A 22,124-nucleotide genomic window follows, 5' to 3' on the forward strand; every position below is an offset into this window, starting at 1 on the left:
TAGCCGGAGCAGGAGGTAGAGAGTCTGGGTTCAAACTGGATTCTAAATAGACATCATCCACAATGTCCAAAACTGGTGGGATGGCAAGTGGTCTGTGTTGGGGGAGTAAAAGAAACTCTCTGAGCCTTTTCTTCGAGTCAGAGTAGTCCTGACCTTCCCAGTGAAAATGTTCCCTCATAGTGTGTAAAGTTTCCCCAAAGGAGTAGTCTTCAGGAGGAGAAGCTGAGGGAATAGAGTCCTCAGCATCAGAATCTTCATAAGGAGAGAAGGAGTAATCTTGGCCCTCAGAGGAGTCTGAAGAAATGGACACTTGTTCAGAGGATGCATAATCTTCCTCTTGTCTAGGCCTTTTGTCGGAGGGGGCTGGGAACCCCTGATTAAAGAAATCAAATCTTCAGCCATTTTGAGCATCTGTTTCTTAGGCATGGGGCCTTGAACAGGAGACTGAAGTGGAGTCCTTTTAGATTTAGAAGGAGTCTTTGACTTGGAGAACGTTTTAATGGTGAGAGTCGTCGGTCTGAAAACGCCTTCAGAAACAGATGGCGTTTCTGTAGCACCGACGTCTTTTGTAGCAATGTCGTCGGAAGGGCCTGAACTAAAAGGCTGCGTCGGCCTGGTGCATTCCGCCAAAATTTCCGTAGAGGTCTCGGGTTCCAGATCTGCGGTAGTCAGGGGCCTGTGTCGGAGCCTCACTGAGGACCGGAGACCGGATCAGCCGAGGCCTCGGAATCTGGCTTAGGCCTGGGTTGTCTGTCCTTATCCTTGCGTTTTTTGTGCACGCCGGTAGTCGGTTGCTCCGACGGCATGGTGTAGTTAAATTTCCTACCGAAGTAGTGTCGTGCGAAATCAAAGCGTCTTTTAATAGTACGCTTATTAAACCTAGCACAAAACCGACAAGTAGTGACGTCGTGGTCTCGGCCTAGGCAAGGTATGCAATAAGAATGAAAATCCTTATGAGGTATTTGCTTCCCACAAGAAATACAATTGTTAACTTTTTCTGACATCGGTCTGAGGCAAGAAAAGTTTCCCCAACGGGGTACTTAGCTTTATAGAAGACTTCGGTCTGAAATTCGAATTCGAAAATCTCAGGAGTCGGCCGACTGGCACTTGCGAACTGCTTCTGCTTCGGGCACCGCGCGGCAAGAAAGACTGAAGAAAATGGCGTTGGTTGCATTATATATACCCCTGGCGCACTGATGTCAGGGAAGAGGCGACAGCAACTGACGCCGGACCAAGACTTTGGAATTCCGGCCGACTGTGGGACCGCCTGACGACAGGATAACCCAAGTGTGATGACTGCAGCAGGGCAACACGATGAACATCTGCTGAATATAGAACCAGGTAGTAGGTTTAAAGAAAGAGCTAGAAGATGTAGATGGACAAGATAAAGTAGGCCTGAAGTGCTAAGCTGCCTGCCCAGGAACATAAGGAAATGTCTTTGGAAGAAAGATCACTCAGAGTTCTGATCCAATCACCTTTCACCAGATGGGTTCTGGACAACACTCTCCTCTCACGAGGGTGCAGGAGCCCCCCCGCAAAAGAAAGATGTCTTTGACTTTTTTCAAACAGTCCCAGACGCAGCAAACCTGGATCGGGACTATATTACAGCTAGCTAAATACACTTTTCGGCAGGAAAATGCAGCAAAACAGTACAAACACTACAAAATAATCAATTAGGTAGATACAGTAACCCAGAAAATGTAGCAGGAACAGTGCAGATGATTCACAATAAACAATATAAATGCAGACACAATGTGAAGTGCAAAAATAAGAACAAACTCAGGCACTAATGGTTTCTTGGAAGCTTGCAAGCTTTATATCTTCTGGTATCTCAATGTAATGCACTGGCTGCTCGCCAACTTCTGTTTAGTTGGTGTAAACAAGCACAGACTTGTGCAAATACTGCGCTTAAATACCAACAGGAAAAAAGATAAAAAATTTAACACTCTCATTATCCAATAATGATGCTCACTCCGAGCCCTGATCCAATCACCTTCCACAAGATTGGTTCCAGACAGCACTCTCCTCTCATGAGGGTGCAGAAGACCCCCCCCCCCCCGCAATGAAAGATGGCTTGGAATTTGTGCTCAGAATACATCAAACAGTCCCAGATGCAACAAACTTGGATCAGGACTATACTACAGCCAGCTACATACACTTTTCTTCCAGAAAATACAGAAGAACAGTACAAACACTTTAAAAGAATCAAACAGAGTACTTAGAGGCAAAGAACAATTAGGTTACTTCGATATTGCTAATGATAATGGTGCTGTTTTCGTCTAACACTTATAGCTCTGGGGTGGTGACTGGTTTATTATCCCTCTCTTTGCAAGTCAATCAAGATGCACAATTCTCTCTGCTGTACCACTTCTTCTTTCAGCTATTTCCCGGTTAGGGGTCGCCACAGCGGATCACCTGTCTGCTCATGATTGGCAGTGGAATTTCACGGTGTCGAGTTGCCAGCCCGGCGCCCAACCTTCCACAGAAGGCACACACTCACACCTACGGCCAATTTAGATTGTCCAGTCCACCTACAGCATGTCTTTGGGATGCGGGAGGAAACTGAAGCACCCGGAGGAAACCCAAGGGACCACCTGGAGGACATGCAGACTCTGCACAGAAGGCACCCGAGCCAAGGATTGAACCAGAGAACCTCTTGCTGTGAGGCGGCAACGCTAATCGCTGCACCACCACGGCCGCCCTTCTCTCTGCTGTACCACTAAACAACTTAAATTTCTTGCTGTATGTAAACTTGCCACCTCAGAATTTCCAGTCTTTTCTCTTATCTGACCTGCTGTTTTATCTTCATTTCTTTCAATGGCCCTGTCTCTCTCTCTCGGGTCTATATTAAATCAGCGAACGCTGATTTATCAACCCCATGCAAGTGAAAGCTTACAATCCCAAACACTTAGAACAGTGATTTTTTTTTTCCAAGGAAAAAAAAAAAATCGCTGTTCCGCAAAAGAAAAAAAAAACTTTAAAACATTACATAAAGTGTGGGGCTCCCCCCACACTTAAATATACCAACTCCAAGATTGCACTATAGTGATGAAAACGGCAAAGTAATGGAGGCAGCCAAACAATTTCTTTCTCAGGTAAATAAATTGCTTATATGCGTTTCGCTATTTTGCCATTTTGTGCTTTCAAGTTTGATCAAGACACATTCAAAATAATGCGTCTTCGATCATATAATAGGAACCCTTCTCTCTCTCCCTCCTAAAATGTTGATATTAAATGGAGACTTGAGAACAAATTTTGCAGAAGTATAGCTCACAAAACATTTTACTTTGGAATATGAAAGTTCGCTTACCACTGCAAGGCATTATTTATATTAATACAATCATTAGAAAACACCTCCATTTTAAGATAGTCTTTTCTACTACAGGAAGGGATGACAAGGGCACTGATGCCAGTAGTAGTAAAAAGAAAGACATGCAACGGTCTGAAAGATTTGAATTAAAAGGTTGAGAGAAAACTTGTACAGGACTTCAGTATATTACTGGAGACTCAGGCTGACAAGAATATGCTGAAGTTGCTTTACCACCTAGATTTACATCAGCATCATGAAGATTCAGAATTATTTTTATGAGAATGTTTTTAAAAACGTTTTTATACTCCTTAAAGGAAGAGGATTTTTTTGAGTGTAGAATTACACTGGGTACTACTGAAAGACCTACATCAATTTCTTTCTCCTTCTCTCCTAAATTTTGATGCAGGTGTGAAGGAGGAGAGATATGGATTTGTAGGCAAATACTTACAGCACAAATACTTACTTGTCAAGTCTGACAAGCTTCAAGGAAGATTTAGAAAGTCTAGTGGCAGGAGTACCGTGGAAAGATACAAGGCTGACTAAAACTTTTCTGTTACTAGGATATGAAAAATATCTGCACTATACTAAATTAGAAGAAACAATGTTATAAATGTTATTTTTGTTGTTACTGACTGCAAAGAAAACTATAACACAAACCTGGAAATCAAGACCAAGTCTAACAGATGTGGATGTGATTGAAACAATGAATTAATTAGACATTAGGGTGAGTCACATAAAAGACTGCAGTGGGACTTGGCACATTCAAGTTTTGTTAAACAGTGTGTGTTGAGAGGACTGAGGGTGGAGAGTGTTTCCACAGACACTTTTTTGAACTAGATTTTTGAGTGGGACAAATGTAATGAACAAACTGGATTATCACATCTCCAGCCACTCATTTCACACAGTGCGAAGTCCTTAACTGGTCATCATAAAAAGCTGGACACCCTACTTGATAAATTAGGCTTGGTGTCTTCTCCTAGCAAGACTAAAAGCAGAATGATGGTCATCTCTGTCAAGGTTAATAAAGAGAACAAAATGAACATTCAACAGTCAACAGGTGTGCCATTCAAGGGGAACACAGTCTTCCACTTATAAGAATTAGAAAACAAATATAACAGGTCAAAACCACAATGCAAACAATGAGTAAAGGGAAGAAAACCAACCACTGAACTGTTATCAGATGGAAAGAAGCTGTTCAAAGGCAATTCAGGAAAAAGGAATGGCAGCAAACATTACAGCAAAGACAAACACACACTAATCTGTAAGTATCTGTAACACACACATGCATTTTAAATGTTTTTATTCGTCTTCATGGAAACTGAACAACAAAGAGTTCAGTTTTGCAAAAAAGGGTCTTTGTTTGTCCCTATATGAAGGATGAGTTTACTACACTCAATTAAGTCTTAAAGCATTTACTAGAAAAATGAATCAAAGTTTCTTTTCAGTAAAGAAATTAATTGAAGAAATTAGCTACACCTAGGGCATTCAATCCACAGGTCCCTATTATTTTAGCGACTGCAATGAATTGTGAACACTGTTTAGTCGAACATCATTATGTGAAATGGCAAAATTCCGAAAGCTGGGCCGTTTTCGGGACTTTGCCATTTCCTCCACTGTGGTGCAATAACGGAGTTGGCATATTTAAGTAGGGGGGACGAAGCCTCTCACTTTATTTTGTGCTTTGATTTTTTTATTTATTTATTTTTTTTACAGATAAAAAAATCGCTGATCCGTGTGTTCGACATTTTGGGTTTTCGGGGATTATGGGTCAATTATTTACCTTTCACAATTCACTGTGTTTGCTCATATAATATAGACCCCAATCCACCACTGCATTCAGTAACACTAGCATTAAGAATAACTGTGAAAAAGACCTTCGACAATTGCTGGTACCTAAACAGAAAAACAGTGTTCAGTTAAACACACGAAGAAAAAGTTTTGAATATAACAGAATGACAGCAGACAAGGGAGGGGTCACAGTTATAATGGGGACTACTTTGAAAGAATGTCAACTTTTAGAAGATGATTTTTACATTCAAGTAAATAAAATGGAGGAATTGAAAAGTTGCAGGAATATTGACAATATTCTGTATGACAGTGTAAAGCAAGTGTTTGTATTAGAAGTTATATTTTCATTCTTCCAAGTAATTGACCCAGTTACAGGAGTAATCTTCAGTATACCAAAAATCCACAAAGATCAGGAAGAGCCACCATGAGGGTCTAAACTGGAACTATTTCCTAAACTTACTGATAGGACCCAGAAAGAGGTAGTGTGTAAAAACCAATCTTACCTAACGGATTTTTTTTAATTTCAAAGAAAAAACATAAATTTTAAAAGGAGGAAAGCAAGAATTAAGGCCACTGTTGAAGCTTACTTGCTATACAATATAATTCTCCAAGACATTGTGCTTGTAATATGCTGCTGAAAGGAAGTAATTACACAGTGAAGGAGATACTTTTAGAAGAAAGTTTTAAAGAATGGTGAGCTCCCATTTTAACAAGGTGAAATTCTACAAGACACAAAATAGTGTACCAATGTCTGGAATATCCTTGCCGGAAGAGGAACTGCATGAGTCCTCTCAACACTTACAGGTGAACCACAAGAAGAGAAAACTTATTATCCAGAATTTAAATCCAAAAGCTTCAACCTGGGAACTCAGGGGACTCCCTCAAGTGAGTCAATTGGGTGTAGTTCAAGTTCTGGATGCTAAAACACAGGATGATTAGTGATGATATCCTAAGATCCATCATCCAAATTGATTGCTTGGACAATGAAACTCTACTATACCTTTTTTTGTCAGGTGATGAATGACACTGGATTGATTAATCACTCATCAACAAAAAGCTAATAGTAAGAGAGAGATGGGAGGCAATCTTGTGGTCAGAAGTAGTGAGAACAGATAAGGAATCAGGAAGCTGAAGTATCACTTAACTCCCCCAATGTATCTGACAATAATGCAGAGTCAGTGGAAAACACACCCTATTGGGCACTTTAATGGCCATACCCTAGGCAATCTTTGGGGCTGTTATGAAGACTTATTTTATTTACTTAGATGACAATCAGTGCTTTGGGAAAACACTCTTTCCTCCAACTTACCTGTCACCCTTGGTGTACCTCAAGGATCCATTTTGGGCTCCCCTTCTATTCTCTATCTTTATAAACAATCTATCTATTAGTATCCCCCAAGCTGTAACAATACAATACGCTGAAGACGCCACTTTAATATCCTCAGCCACAGGGCCTTCTGAACTGCAGTCCCTCACCCAAAATACATTTGAACTTGTAGAAGAATGGTTTCCCCAGCTATTTACACCTACACAAAAGTCCACCCCACTTCACTTCTCTATCAAATCGAAAAATGGTACAGTCATATCTCCTGACACTACCACCGAACTCTTATTGACCACAGCCTTAATTATGATGCTCATATCAACACCACAATAAAATCAGTAAACCAAAAACTAGGCTCCCTCTATAAAATTAAGCCTTTCCTTACTCCCATAGCTAGAACTACTATTGCCCACACCCACCTTATCTCAACTCTCTTTTATGCTTCTCCTATACATACAAATTTATCCAAAACCAACCTCCACAAGCTCTCAATTTCCTACAATAATATTGCTAGATTTGCCACTAGCTCCCCTTTTAGAACCCACCACTGCCAAACTCTGAATCAACTGGGTTGGCTTGAATTGCATAATCAAATCTTATTCCATCAACTGATTATTGCCCATAAAACCCTTTATCACCCAGATAAAACACCAATTCTCAAGTCTAATCAGCCCATATAAAAATCTTTCAAGCCTATGCTCAGTTAATAAACTTCTTGTATCCAGACATAAACCCAACAATAAAGCAGGATATTCCCTTTTCTCTAACACTGTGGGGAAAAGTTGGAACCTACTTCCTAGTGAACTTGCATCTCTGTCCTCTACTACACTTTTCAAAAAGAAACTCAAATCACACCTTACCAGCCACTGGCTATGTCCCTGTACTAATCCTAAGACTTTTTCTGTCTAGTTTCATCTTTATCAGTTTTTCCTATGCTATTACTCACTTTATTGCCACTTTAAGCCATCTACCTTCTAGTTGTACTTATTGCACCCAGGAAAGCCAGAATTGACATCTGTCTCTTTTATGACACACTAACTCTCCAATCCTACTTTTAACTAGTCTGTTCTCGTGTTACTTTCTCTTAACCTTGAGCTGGAAATCAAAAAGGGTTATCTTAACTTATGTTTGTTCTACATGTTCTTCTGTATTCCATGTATGCTAAATTGCCTTGTAACACCTGCTTTTTGTCTGTCAAGCTATTTGTAACTCTAATGTTCTGTAACTGAAGATTTTAATGTTCTGTTTCTTTATCTGTTTTATGTGGAGCTTTTCTCCCCGGGCCTCTACTGAAAATGGACATATATCCAGTTAGACTAGCCAGGTCAACAAATGTAAAATAAAATAAATAACGACCTGCTTTTTCCTGTGATTTCATTTGGGGGTCTGGACGACGATATGACACTTACGATACACAGCTTCACATTGTATGCCTCCTCCCATGCAGAAAAAGGTTCAAGTCCTGCCTTGCGATCTGTTAACCTTAGAAAATTTTAGATTTCTACAGTTCAGACAATGAAAGTGGAAATTTTTTTTAATGACATGTTAGGCTCAAAATCCAAAGTTATATGCCCCTCCTAGCTTAGAAGATAATGTCAAATGTGCTGAAAGAGATTTTCAGGCACTTCGGTACAGACATTAACATACTTTACAGATGTTTACTGAGCTAATGATATTTAAAGGGGAAATCACAATTACCTGCTCCAGAAGGTTTTCTGAGTCAAAACCTAACATTTCTTCACTCACAAATTCTACATAAAATTAAATTCCAACTTTGTCTACATTGCTGCCTCAGTTATAAAGAAACCCAAACCTCCCCAGATGCTACAGAAAAGTATATCTGCACTTTTCTAATATATTTAATTTGAAACATTTTCTGACCTGCTTTGTAAATATAATTAACATTTCCAACCATTTGTTTATTATTTCTGCATTCAGTGACAACTCTCAGAAAAATCCACTCACCCTACAATATAGCTGGATTTCTCCAAGCAACATATCTATAAGTGTTTCCCAATATGTAAGATTACCTTTTAGTCTGTTCAAAACAGTCTGGAAACAAATTTAGACTTTTGTTCATTTCAATACATAGGATCAAAAATTAGTTTAAGAAAGAAAAAAAAAAGAGTGGTCATCATAAAACATTACCTTCCTTTCCTCTGAATTGCACTTGCTTTTGAAATCCACACCATTTTAAGCATTGTAACATGGCTCAACGCATCAAATGATTTCTGAAACATTAATAAGAGAAACATGTTGATCATGTTGAATGTAAGATGTTAGAACAAGATTTGAGGAACAAATACATAAACCTACCTCTTTTACCTTCCCAGCATCAATAACAAAGACAACATCATTTACAGTTATACTGGTTTCTGCAATGTTGGTGGAAAGAATCTGAGAGAGATGACAAAATGAATATTCTGGTTAACTCTAACTTTTAATTTAAGCTAATCAAAATGGAAATGATAAAACTTTAAACCTCATTTACTGAACAACTCACAATTTTGCGAATGCCTGAAGGTGGGGTTTTCAGCACCTTCTTTTGGTCGGAGGTCTGCATATTTGAATGAAGCATAAATATCTGAAATCTACAAATAGGTAAAGGAATTAGCATCCATTTACAAAGCAACAACAGACACAAATCGACAACAAAAAAATCTAAATGAACACAAAAAAACTCACCTATGAGAATTGTCAGCAAAGCGCTTATCATCAAACAAAATGCGGTCTCTCAGTCCAACAATTTCATCATATCCAGGAAGGAAAATTAAAACAGCCCCTGGAAAGGAGCATAAATAAAAATGCTAAGAATAAGCTTTAACGTTTGATTTAAATGTACTTCTCAGTCAAGTATGTTAGTAGACTATTGTAAGCTTGAAATAACTAACTGTCTTGTTACAAGTTTCACATACATTGGAAAAAAAATAACAGCCCCTAGGACAAAAAAATAGAAATTATGTACTTAACATAACACTGCAAGATAACTTCTGTATCCTTTTTCAACTGTCCGTCCAATCAGACTACTGGAATAGAATGTAAAGCTACCTAAGCTATCTTTTTCTTTGGGGAGAGGGGGTCATGACAAGATACCTTTCAGAACCAAAGCTCTGGATCTACATGTCACATCTAATTTATAATCCTTATCAAAGGTATGCAATGTAAATCATGTTGCTGCAACACATACTCCCTCCACCAAAGAGTTTCTAAATAGGTCGTAGAGATTACCCTACTAGTAGAGTCCTTTTACTGGGTGAATAAACAAATTTAATGCAGTCAAAAAGGCAACTGTCCAGCATTTGCTTAAAAATCCTTTCCCAGATTTTGGGCAAAGGGAATGAGTAAATTATTCTTTTTCTAAAGGGTTTGGCTCTGTGGAGAAAATCTTAGTTGTCTATGATCATCTAGTGTGTGCAGCAAATGCTCTCCTTTATTAGAATGACTGCAAAAGAAAACAAGCAAATTTACTGGATGGTTCAAACTGGGTGCTAAAGTTACTTTTGTGATGAAGGGGAGGTTTGCGCTTAGGGTGACTCCACTCTTGTGGAATATCAAGTATGGTGCAGTAGAAGATAAAGCAAGAAGCTCAGAAATTCTGTATGATGTAATGATTGACCAATAATAGAGCTTTTCATGACAAGAATTTTAAGTCTGCAGAAGACGCTGGTTTAAACAGAGTTTTTGTTAGAGCTGCTAGGACAAAACTGAGGTCATGTGGAAGGGTTGGGTATTTTACAGGGGGATGCAAAAAGAAATACCTTAAGGAAAGCTTTGCACTGTTTAAAAAAGGCAAAGGACAGATTTTGGGAACTATGATGGAAATATGAGATGGATGCCAAGTGCTCCTTCATGGTAGACTAAGTAAATCCTAACACCTGAAGGATTTAGAGGAACTATAATGTATCTATGATGGAAGCAGCAAAGGGGTCCAAGTCTTGATTGATCGCCTAAATGGGAATGCTGACAAAATGTGGATTACTGTTTGGGAAAATAAAGGGTTTCTGGCCTTTAGGAGAATTGGAGATACCATGTAGTTAGCTTAAAATTGTGAAATTCTACGTGAGGCTGACAGAAGCTATGAGAAAACATCTGATTTCATACGTAGAAGCCAGGGAGGCTTCTTCAAGTGAGGCCTGTGCATAGTGAATCAGAAGAAACTGGGAACAAGGTAATTGATACTTGGGGAATAAAAATATCTAGGTAAACAGTTCCAAGCAAGATTACTACTTCTAGATTTTGCTGCATATTTGGAAGACATACAACACCTCCCATTGTTTCTTTGTGAATTGCTTATCCAATCTCTCTTCCCAATCCTTTCTAACCTCCTCTGATTACTTCTTACAGTCATCATGCAATATTTTATATACTCTATTAATGATTCCTTTTTTTAATGGCAGCTTCTGTTCTAGATTCTACTAAAAACTCCACCAGTACTGGTCTTTTGTTTTGGACCCCCTATTTCTTTCTCTTTGCCTATACTCTGATATCAATCCTTGATAAAGAAAGCAATCTCTAACCTGCCGTTCAAATAAATTCTTGGCGTCTTCCCATTCTACCATATTTCTCTCTCTCTAGTTATTTGCTCCCAACACCTTTCCTCCTTTGCCAGTTTTCTTCAATAAATTCCAGCCCCCTCTTGCCCACTGTCTATATGCCTAATTACAGTCATCCCTATAGGAAGAATCTCCTTTCTCCATTCCCATGTTGGCTTAGTTCTCAGGGTACTTTCTCCTACTTTATAGATATAATATTCTGTAAGACTATTGTTATTCTCCTTAAAAGGCCTGCATCCAAAATCCTAGTCTTGCCTTGTTTCTTGAGCTTCCCCCTTATTTCATCATCATCCCTTTCTACTCTGAGTTATAGTTTCCTGCGTCTGCTATGTATAGGAGCCTTAACTGTGTAGCTCTGAAACACCCCTTCAAATTGGGTAATACCAATCTGCCCTATTTTGCTGGAAGAATCAGCTTATCCCACTTGACTCTTCCCCTCCCAGATAATGTCCTGCAGCTCTTTATTAAGTGCTATCTACAACTTTTCCACTGGTTGATAAAAATATGCCTGACCTATGTATAAGACTAATGGGACTAAAAACCTTTTAACCACTTGTGTCTTACTATCCATATAACAAAGCCTCCATTTTCTTAGCTTTTGTATTATCTTTTGTTTACTCTCTTCCCATATATCCTTAGCTGCTATGCCAGAATAATTTTTAATCCATACTCCTAAATACTTAATTTTATCACTTTCCCATAAATATGGATACTAATGAACCAATTCATATGTGGGTATATAATTTACCGGTATTGTGTTTGTTTTAGCTTCATTAATTCTGTATCCTAAAGTTAAACTTATTTATTGAAATTTGGTGACAGGGAAAGTCCAACTGGGTCAGAAACCCATTTTCATTGGAGGCCCAGGAAGAAAAGCTCCAAGAAATACAGCCTTGTATTCAATTTAGAGATATTCATACAATTTGCAGACACTGTACAATTTAAATAACATAGATTGATGACATTTTTTCAGAGATGCATCAGTAGTTCAGTCTAAATTTTAGGTTGATATTGTGCACTACTAGAAGAACAGACAATAGTTATGCATAAATACGGTGTACAGTAGTTCTTATTTTGTAAATTAAAGTAGGAAAAATAATGCAAAAAAAGTATAAGTGTAACATGGAAGGACTGAGGGAGAGAGAATACAATGGAAAAAGGAAATATAGTTAAGGGTAATAGTATATGTGGGAATAACTTATGGGCTAAAAGAGGTTAGTCAATCTGTAGTGTATGGGAGTCAAATATTAGGAGAGAGAATGGTGAGAAGCATAATATAAAAAGTATATAAGTTCCATCAAAAAGGGTCTGGGAAAAAAAAAAAGATTTGAAAAAGTCTCAAAATGTTCCACAAAACAGTAATGTCTCTTTCTGGTTTTGTCAAGTATAAAATAGTATCATCTGCAAATTAAGCCAGCGATTCTTGATTACCATACAAATTATATCCTTCAGTCTCAGAGTCCCTTATTTTCTTTGCCAATGGTTCTCAATATAATGCAAATAAGAATGGGGAAAGAGGACACCCCTGCCTGGTTCCTCTGCTCAAGCAGAAGTAATCAGAGAGGACACCACCCACTTATTTTTGCCTCTGATCCCTCATTTATCCTCCTAAACAACCTTATAATTTCTTCAAGAAATGCAGAGGTTTCCACTGCCCTGCTCATAAAGTCCCAGCTTAGTCTGTCAAATACTTTCTCTGCATCAAGACCCAGCATCAAAAATGGTATTTTCTTACATTCTGCTTCCCTTTGGATTATCAATGTTCTGTTAATGTTGTCAAACGTTTGCATCCCTCCACAAAACCATACTGCTCCACATCTGTCAATTTTGGCATTATGTTTGCCATTCTCTTAACCATTATAGATACGAACAATTTATAATCATGGTTTCATATTGAAATGGGCCTGTATGAAACTGGTCTGATGGAATTTACCCTCTTTAGATATTACAGCTACCAATGCATTCTTCCAGGATGTTGGTACTTCTCTTAAAATAGTGTTAAACAAAATGTTCCAGATCTTTATCAGTTTTTTTCCCTCCTAGTTTCCAAACTTCCACAGAAGTACCATCTATTACTGGGGACCTTCCTGTAGACTGGTTATATATCACAATTTTTATCTCATCTCCTCCTATCCTTACCATTAGTAATTCAACTCTAACATTGGCATATTAAATTCTTTCATAAACACTTCCATTTGTATATTTTTTTGATTTTCACATTTCTTTGCTTTATACAGACTTTCACAGAATTTCCAAAATATTTCTAATACCTCTAGAGGATCTCTTGTTATCTTCCTTGTTATAGGCTCCCTAAGTTTGGCGACAGTCCTTTCTTTCTGTTGGCAGAGTAGTTGTGCTAAAAGTTTTTCTGCTCTAGTATTATCAAAAACAGCTACTTAACAGTAATCCTTCTGAACTCTTGTATATTATCGAGGTAATCCCTTGTTTTCTACTTAGCATTCTGCAGTTGATCTTCTTCTTGTTCTGTGAGATTCCCCCTGTTCTGCAATACATTTCCCTTCTGCAACAATTTTGTCAGGAGCAACTTTTTCTGCTAGTTTGACTGTATTGTTACAATGAAAGTCTTGTCTACTTTCTCACAGTAAAATTTGGAGCATACAAACTATGTGCCCTCTCATTAACAAATCCTATAGTGAAATATCAGTTCAGGTGCAAAAGATTTTGGATTCTGTTCTCACAAGAAAACTGGAAATTGCTGCTAACTGAACTTTGAGAGTTGGAAAAATGGATTCTTTGTGAAACAAATCTGTTAAAAATGTGAAATCGATGCAAGAGGAACTGAGAAGATAAATAAATCTCTGGGGAAATCCCAAACTGTACATCTTTTCCATTTGCCAGGGTAAACCGCAAACCCACCGAGTAAATCTTTTCCATTTGCTAAGATAAACCTTTCTGGTATTTGTTTTTTCTGAAGAGGATACAAGTTGAATAAGTGGGGTTGACAGCCTGGCATCCCTGGCAACCATTAATTAAAAAAAAAAATGCAGTCAGTTTCAGCGTTTTCAGATCTCATTGAGACTGACAGGATGAATGATGCACAAGGTCTGGAAGAGGGTCCAACATCCAAGGTCGATGTATTAGATGAAGACAGTGAAAGGGGGAAAACCTTGCCGGGTCCAAAAGGGAGCAATGAGGATAACTCTGTTTCTGAAAAGCCTTTATCAGAGGAAAAGGTGTAAAGGCATAAAAGATGACCAGGGATCAATTGTGTACTACTACACCCCTTGCTGTCTGTCCCTGAGGAGGGATCAGGGCAAAGTAACTGCTGCACTTGTTTAGGTAAAAAGCAAAATGATTACAGCAAGTTTGGCCCCAGTGACTAAAATTCTGCATCTCCACTGTCTGACTGTAGGACCACTCATGAGGCAGAAGAACAGACCTGCTCAGTTTGTCCACCAGAACATTGGAAGTCTGTAGGATCTATACTGCAATTAGAAAGTGACTGAAAGACATTGCCCACTGCAACACTTCAGTGGTTTCCCAGCAAACCGGATATAAACAGGTTCTTCCCATCTTGTTGGCATACCAAATTACTACCATGTTGTCCATCTGGACATAGCTCACACCCTCAAGGAGGGTGTCACAAAAGGCCTGCAATGCTAGGAGGACTGAGTTCACCTCCAAAACACTAATGTGAAGATTGGACTCTGCTGATGACCAAGAAAAGTACAGTTTTGTACCTACCATAAATGTAGATGTCCGATAGGTATGCATCTGCAGTCATAACATATGGGTTTGTCCTGCCTCAGGCAGCCCTTCGGTCGGCCGGATTCCAAAGTCTGGGTCTGGCCTCGGCTGATGTCGCACTTCACCCGACGTCATAGCTCCTGGGGTATAAAGGCATCAGCCGACGCCATTTTCCTCAGTGTTTCTTGCCCCAGATGCCAGGTGCCCTCTAGGAAGGCTAAATTTGGATAAAAGTAGAAAATTCCAAACAGTAGAAATCAAACAGTATATATACATATATACATACAAACAAATACACCATAATAGATTCCCCCAGCTAGCTAAGAGAGGGGTAAGTACCCTAGGAATACCACAGAGGTGAAGGAGGGTGGGTAATCCTGACTGCAGATGCATACCTATCGGATATCTACATTTATGGTAGGTACAAAACTGTACTATGTCCTTCAAGGATGCATCTGCAGTCATAACATATGGGTAGAATACCATAGCCAAACTGGGGGAGGAGGCACTAAGATAATGATGGTGTAGTTAAGATCCCTTATAAAACTGCAGTTGCAAAACCTGCTCGGGATCTGGAGTATAAAGGAAGATTGTAATGCTTGGCAAATGTATGCACGGAGCTCCAAGTAGCAGCTTCTAAAATGTCTTTGGTAGCCACTCCTCGTAGGAAAGCTGTAGTGGTGGCTGTAGCTCTTGTGGAGTGAGGCCTGATATTTTCCGGAGTTGTCTTTCCATGAAAAGAGTAGCAGAATCGAATGCAATTTCCTATCCATTTTGAAATTGTCTGTTTGGAAATTGCTTTTCCTTGCACTCCTGTTGCATACGCTACCAGAAGCTGGTCAGTTTTTCTGCTGGTCTTAGTTCTGTCCAGATAGTAGCGCAGTTGTCTGTGTACATCCAAGGTGTGCAGTAGTTTTTCCCCCCTGTTCTGTGGGTTAGGGAAGAACGTAGGTAAATGAATAGCTTGGTTCAAGGATACCCTGGATACCACCTTTGGCATGAAAGTAGGATTGGTTCTCAGAGACACTCTATCCTGGTGAAAGATAAGGAAAGGCTGCACTGCCATTAATGCCTGTAACTCGGATACCCTTCTTGCTGAAGTGATTGCTAGAAGGAAGGCAGTTTTCCAAGATAAGAACTGTAATTCTGCTGATGCTGCTGGTTCAAAAGGGGGAAGTGATAATTTTTCCAGCACAAAATTGAGATCCCATGCAGACAGAGGTGGTTTCCTTGGGGGTTTTACATTTCTGATCCCTCTTAAAAATTGTCTGAGGAGAGGGTGAGAGAAGATAGGAGGATCCATGTTGTACTCTGCTGAAATTGCTGAAGCATGAATCTTAATGGAAGAATAGGACAGGCCATTGTGGAACAGTTCTGCTAAGTATTCTAGGATGTGTGCCAGGTTTGCCAGTGAGACATTTGTTCCCTTTGATGCACTCCAAATGAGGAATCTCTTCCATTTGGCTGAGTATGTTTTCCTTGTGGAGGGTCTGCGAGCCTCCAGGATAATGTCCTTGACCCTCTGAGATAAAACAGGATGGTTTTGTTTTATGCAATTTTCCAGGCAGTTAGCTGCATCGTTTTCAAGTTTGGATGCAGGGTCTTGTAGTTGTTCTGCGTTAGAAGTAAAGGCCATAGAGTTAGAGGCCATGAGTTCGTCCGAGACATGCTTCTCAGTAGCGGGTACCAATGCTGCCTTGGCCAGTCTGGAGCTATCAGAATTACCTTTGGCTGTTCCTCCCTGATCTTCAGTATAACTTTGTACATCAATGGGAGAGGTGGAAAGGCATAAACTGTCAGGGCCTTCCAGCTGAAAGAAAGGGAGTCCACCCTCCAGGCTTGTGGGTGGTATTCTCTTGAGCAGAATTTCTTCAGTTGGTGGTTGAGTGGGGAGGCGAACAGGTCTATCTCTGGCATTCCCCATTTCTTTGTTATGGTTTTGAAGATGTCTGGATGCAGCATCCATTCGTGAGCATCCGTGGTAATTCTGCTTAAGCTGTCTGCTAGTGAATTCTCTTTTCCTGGTACGAATCTGGCCTGCAGTTGAATGTTGAGATTCAGGCCTAGGTTCCACAGGTCCATTGCCATCCGGCATAGAGGGTAGGAATGCGTGCCTCCCTGTTTGTTGATGTACCACATGACTGTGGTATTGTTCGTCCTTATCAGCAGGTGTCCTTGCTGGAGGAATGATTTGAATGCCTCGATTGCATGCTTCACTGCCAGCATCTCCTTTAGATTTATGTGTAAATTCAGCTGGTCTTGGGACCATAGGCCTTGGATACACTTGCCTTCCATGTGTGCCCCCCAGCCTAGGTCTGAAGCGTCCGTGGTGATGGTCTGCCTTGGTTGTGGTTTGTGGAAAGGCAACCCCCTGTTGGTCTGGCAGGCTTAAGCCCACCACAGGAATTCTTTTTTCAGGCATGGAATGATTGGTATCGTGGTTTCTAGACTGTGTCTGTGTTGAGACCATACATTCCTTAGGTACCATTGTAATTTTCTCATATGCAGCCTGGCATGTGGGATCAAGATTATGCAGGATGCCATGTAACCCAGGGCCTGCAGGACTTTCCTTGCAGTAAGCTGAGTTTGTCTTGTCAATGCCATGAAGTAGACTGGTAGTTGCTTTTGTTTTTCTTCTGTGAGAAAAGCCATCTGAGTTATTGTGTCCAGTTCTGCACCCAAAAATGTTATCCTTTGGGATGGCACTAGTCTTGACTTCTGTATGCTGACTGTGTATCCCAAGGCTTGCAGCAGTTGTATGACATAGGCCAAATCCTTTATTATTTTTGTCTTGTTGTCTGCTTGTATTAGGCAGTCGTCCAGGTATGGGTAGATTTGAATTCTCTGAAGCCTGCAATGTGCAATTACTGATGCCAGGCATTTCGTGAATACTCTGGGCGCAGTAGATAAGCCAAAGGGCAATGCTGAGAATTGATAATGCTCTGATCCTGCAAGAAATCTGAGGTGTCTTCTGCAATCTGGTCGTATAGGGACGTGCAGGTATGCCTCCTTGAGATCTAGAGTCACCAGCCAAGACTCCTTGCCCAACATGGGAAGAAGTTGCTGTAGGGTCAGCATCTTGAATTTTGGTACAATGAGATATGTGTTCAGTGCGGACAAGTCGAGAATAGGCCTCCATTGAGTTTCTTTTCTTGGTACAAGGAATAGTCTGGCGTAAAATCCTTGGCCTTGTTCCATAGATGGTACCTTTTCTATTGCTCTCATCCTTAGTAAGTTGATGATTTGTTTTAGAGCCTCTGACTTCTGGCTTGGTGGAAGGTTTGGCATTCCTCTCTTTTTGGTAAAGTGTGGAAGTGAAACCTGTAGCCTTTGTCTATTGTTTGCAAAGTCCATTTGTCTCCTGTAATGCAATGCCAGTTTTTTGAAAATAAAGCTAGCTTTCCGCCCAAGGGTGCTTCCAGTTGTTCCCTGGTAGGCGGAATCAGAGCCAAGTCATTGTGTCTGTCCTGTGGAAGTGGTTGCAGTCGCAGCTGTGGCGGTACTCCTCTGGTTGGCAGGTTGCCACTGACGACCCCTGTAGGCACCCCTTGATTGACCTCTGCCTCTTGGGCGTCTAGTCTATTTCTGCCTCTCTGTGCTCTGGAGGTGTCTGGAAAGGACCAATTCTTTGAAGGCCAATTTCTGCTGAACCTCGGAGGTTGGACCTGCAGAAAATCCTTGACTGTTTGCACAGATTTTGCTTTTTCTTCCACTTTCTTTAGAACCTCCTGTGCAGGGGAGCCAAATAAACTTTGTTTCTCCATAGGGGCATCTAGGAGTTTAGACTTAACATGGTCTGGCAAGGATTGCTCTTTTAGCCAGGCATGCCTTCGAATCACTGCTCCAGTCACAGCTGATCTAAATGAAGCCTCCAGTGCATCATAGCCACATTTTAAGAAATGATTACTGACCTGCTGTGAGTTGTGTACCAAATCCTGAAGGGACTTACGGTCTAAAGGTTCAGGAGAGGAAAGCTTTTTATTCAGCTGATCTAACAAAAATTCCTGGTACTGTATCATGTGAAATTGACAGTTTAAAGCCCTGGCAGAAAGAGTAGCAGATGTATAAACCTTTTTACCCCATCTCTCTAAAGCTCTTGATTCTCTTTCAGAGGGTAGGGGGTTTATGGCAGAGGCAGCTGCAACACCCTTAGGGCCCTGAGAAATGGTTTCTGGGTTTGCAGCATTGGCCTTATACAAGTGGAAGTGAGAATCCGGGACCCTGTAATATCTGTCAGGTTTGGCAGGGGCCGGGGGAAGAGAATCAGGGGCAGAACTGGCATCATTGTATGCATCATCAACAACTGATAGTACAGGTGGTATGGCTAAAGGCCTATGCTGTGGTAAGTGTAAAAAAGTCCTTAGCCTTTTCCTAGAATCAGAAAAATCCTGACCCTGCCATTAGAAGTGTTCCCTCATTGAGTGTAGAGTTTCCCCAAATGAAAATTCTTCTGGGGGGGGGGGGGGGCAGAAGGAATGGAGTCTTCTGCATCCGAATCCTCATAAGGTGAGTATGGTCCTTCCTGATGGTCTGATAAATCTGATCCATCCGAGGAATAGTCAGAGGAGAGAGGTTCAGGGGGTTCAGTCCTAGGCCTTATTTCAGGAGGGGGTTGTGAGGCCCTGTCTGGGTGAGGTTGGGATCCCCTGATCAGAGAAATAAGGTCCTCAGCAAGGCTGAGAATCTGAGAACTTGAGGAAGGTCTGTGAGAGGGAGCTTTAGTAGGTAAGGCCTTGGAAAGTTTAGCTGCTTTAGCCCTGGAGAAGGCCTTAATAGACATAGAAGCAGGGGGTCTAGCTGCCCCACGTGCGGGAGTAGAGATGTCCAACGGAATGGTGTCGGACAATTCTTGTGTGCCTGCTTCTTCGGTATGAATTTCTGTAGCCGACTCAGCCGGGGCCTCTGAGGTCTCGGTTGTCGGAGGCATGCTTTTGGCCGAAGGAAGAACCGAGGACTCGGTTTCAGCCGAAACCGAGACACTCGCGGTAGGCCTAACCGTGGTTTCAGCCGAAACCGCGGGCCGTGAGTGTCGGTCCTTTTCCTTGCGTTTCTTGGCTAATTGTGTAGTCGGAGTCTCCGACGGCATTTTATATGCAAAAGCGGGACCAAAAAACTCTTTAGCAAACTCCGACCGACGTCTAAGTGTCCGTCGGTTGAAGGAAGCACAGGCTAAACAAGCTGATACGTCGTGGTCTGGGCCTAAGCAAGGAAGGCAGTAAGAGTGGAAATCCTTATGACGTATTTGTTTCCCACAAGTTAAACAATTATTTACTTTGTCTGACATCGGCTGAGGCAAGAAAGAGTCCCCAACGGGGTACTTAGCTTTTTTAGAAGTCTTTGGTAGCTGAAATCTCTGGATCTGACCGACCGGCACTTGCGAACAGCTTCTGCTTCGGGCACCGCGCGGCAAGAAAGATTGAGGAAAATGGCGTCGGCTGATGCCTTTATACCCCAGGAGCTATGACGTTGGGTGAAGTGCGACATCAGCCAAGGCCAGACCCAGACTTTGGAATCCGGCCGACCGAAGAGCTGCCTGAGGCAGGACAACCCATATGTTATGACTGCAGATGCATCCTTGAAGGACATCTTGAACAATCTTCCCTTCAAAATGCCTTCATCTCCCCAGAAGGGAAGCATACGTGGTCACAGTGGCTACCAGAGAGGTTGGAAAGAGCAGTCAACCCCATAACACTATATGGAGGATCAACCAGCAGCTGATGTGTGTCCTGCATATCGGTGTGAGTTGTATTGGTGCATGAAGGGGATGCAACATCAAGGACCACTAAACCAACAGTGTTTACTGCAGAACTGATGTAATACCTCACCTGAAGAACTAGTGTGATTGAAGCAGCAATCAAGCCCAAAAGCTGAAAACAAGTCTTGCTAGGTGACGAGGGTGGCAAAGGACCTCCGAAGCTACCCGAGGCATTCTGGATTGTGAGAATTTGCATCCAGGTGACATCCAATGAACTCTGCCTTCAGCACTGGTGTTAGCTGCCTCTTAACAATACTGATGGTAGGTAATCCCCAACTTTGCAGCAAGATGGAACAAGCTGTCCCTGAAGTGAACTATAAGATCCTTAGCTGGAATGGTAAGGAGCCAATCATCCAAGTATGGGAACATCTGGAACCCATGCAGCCTGAGATAAGCTGCTACCACTGCTATGCACTTGAACACCCTGGGGGCTGTGGTAAGGCTAAAGGGTAGTTCTCTGAATCAAAAATAATTCGCTTCCCACTGGAAAAGGACAAATCTCCAACTGTTTTGCTATCTTGATATGGCAGTACATGTCGTGAAGATCTATGGAGCTTATCCAGTTGTGCTTCCTCAAAACAGATAGAAAGGACTGAACACTGATCATCCAGAATTGCCTGTTCCATAAACAGATTGAGGTGTCTCAGGTACAGGATAGCTTTCTGGTTTTGTTAGGAACTAAAAAAGAAACTCAAATGGACTCCAGATCCTAACTGGTCTGGGGAGCCTGTTCTCTTTTCTAAAAACTTTCTTGCTTTAGCAAATTCTATCTAACTGGGTGGTATATCAGGAATTTTCTTTTTGAGGAGGGGAACAAAGGGAATAACATAGCCTCTAGTAATTATCCTCTACACCCAGGAATCTTGACTGATGACTTGCCAAGCCTGGTGATGTAGGAATAAGTGCCCCTGACTGACATCAGAGTGTGGCTATCAGGCAACCATTCAGGAACATTGGTAGGGTTTCTGAATGAAAGGACTGCAAAACCCCTGATTCTGCAGTCTACCTCTGGGGCAACGTTCATTAAAGGTACTAACTGGGGGGGGGAGTTGTCCGCTGAAACATCCAGGTCAAAACCATGAGATTTTTGGGACCATAGCTTTCCCCCATTTTTTTTTCGTGAGAAGTTCCAGTGTGGGGTGGAAAAGCATATGCCAACTAGAGATAGAGTCTTGCCTTCTTGTTCAATTCTGGTTAAATATTTTTTCACTAACAGCCCCAACAGAATCAAACCATCAAAGAAGGCACTGATAGATGTCTTGAAGTCTTCTGCAAAGTTGTACAGGTGCATCTAAGTGTTCTGGCAAACAGCAATACTGGTGCCCGTTTCCCTGGCAGTAACATCAGCTGCGTTAAAAAGCAGACACAAGGATATATTAATCACTAACTAGAGTGTAAACACCTGTGAGACAACTGACTGCTGGGTGTTCGCAGATAGGTCAACAGAGAGGGATTTTCTGAACTCCTTCGTGGAGTCCCTCTGAAAATGAGTCATATGAGCTAGGCAGTTCAGGGCTCTGAGTGCAGACGTCATTGAAGCATATGTCAGTTTCTCAAATCTGTCCAACACTCTAGATTCTCTAATAGGGTGATGAACTGACATGGTCTCTTCTGAGAGCTCCTTCATTGTGGCTAAAGCCACAAACATAGCATCAACTGGGGGAATTAATGCTAAAGTGGGACCTA

General features: G+C 41.2%; 1 protein-coding gene across 1 annotated transcript in view; it reads right to left on the reverse strand.

Annotated features, from left to right (window-relative positions):
• YTHDC2 (YTH domain containing 2) overlaps window positions 1–22,124 on the reverse strand; it is a 1,963,388-nt gene that overhangs the window by 712,967 nt on the left and 1,228,297 nt on the right. The window contains exons 17-20 of the mRNA XM_044059160.1: window positions 9,108–9,204; window positions 8,926–9,013; window positions 8,739–8,819; window positions 8,571–8,653 (exon numbers count right to left, since the gene is read on the reverse strand). Coding sequence (XP_043915095.1) covers window positions 8,571–8,653; window positions 8,739–8,819; window positions 8,926–9,013; window positions 9,108–9,204 — 349 coding nt within the window. The remainder of the gene's footprint in view (window positions 1–8,570; window positions 8,654–8,738; window positions 8,820–8,925; window positions 9,014–9,107; window positions 9,205–22,124) is intronic.

This window comes from Protopterus annectens, chromosome 17.part0 (genome assembly GCF_019279795.1).
Source record: "Protopterus annectens isolate FY-2018-M chromosome 17.part0, PAN1.0, whole genome shotgun sequence".
NCBI classification, from domain to species: domain Eukaryota; kingdom Metazoa; phylum Chordata; order Ceratodontiformes; family Protopteridae; genus Protopterus; species Protopterus annectens.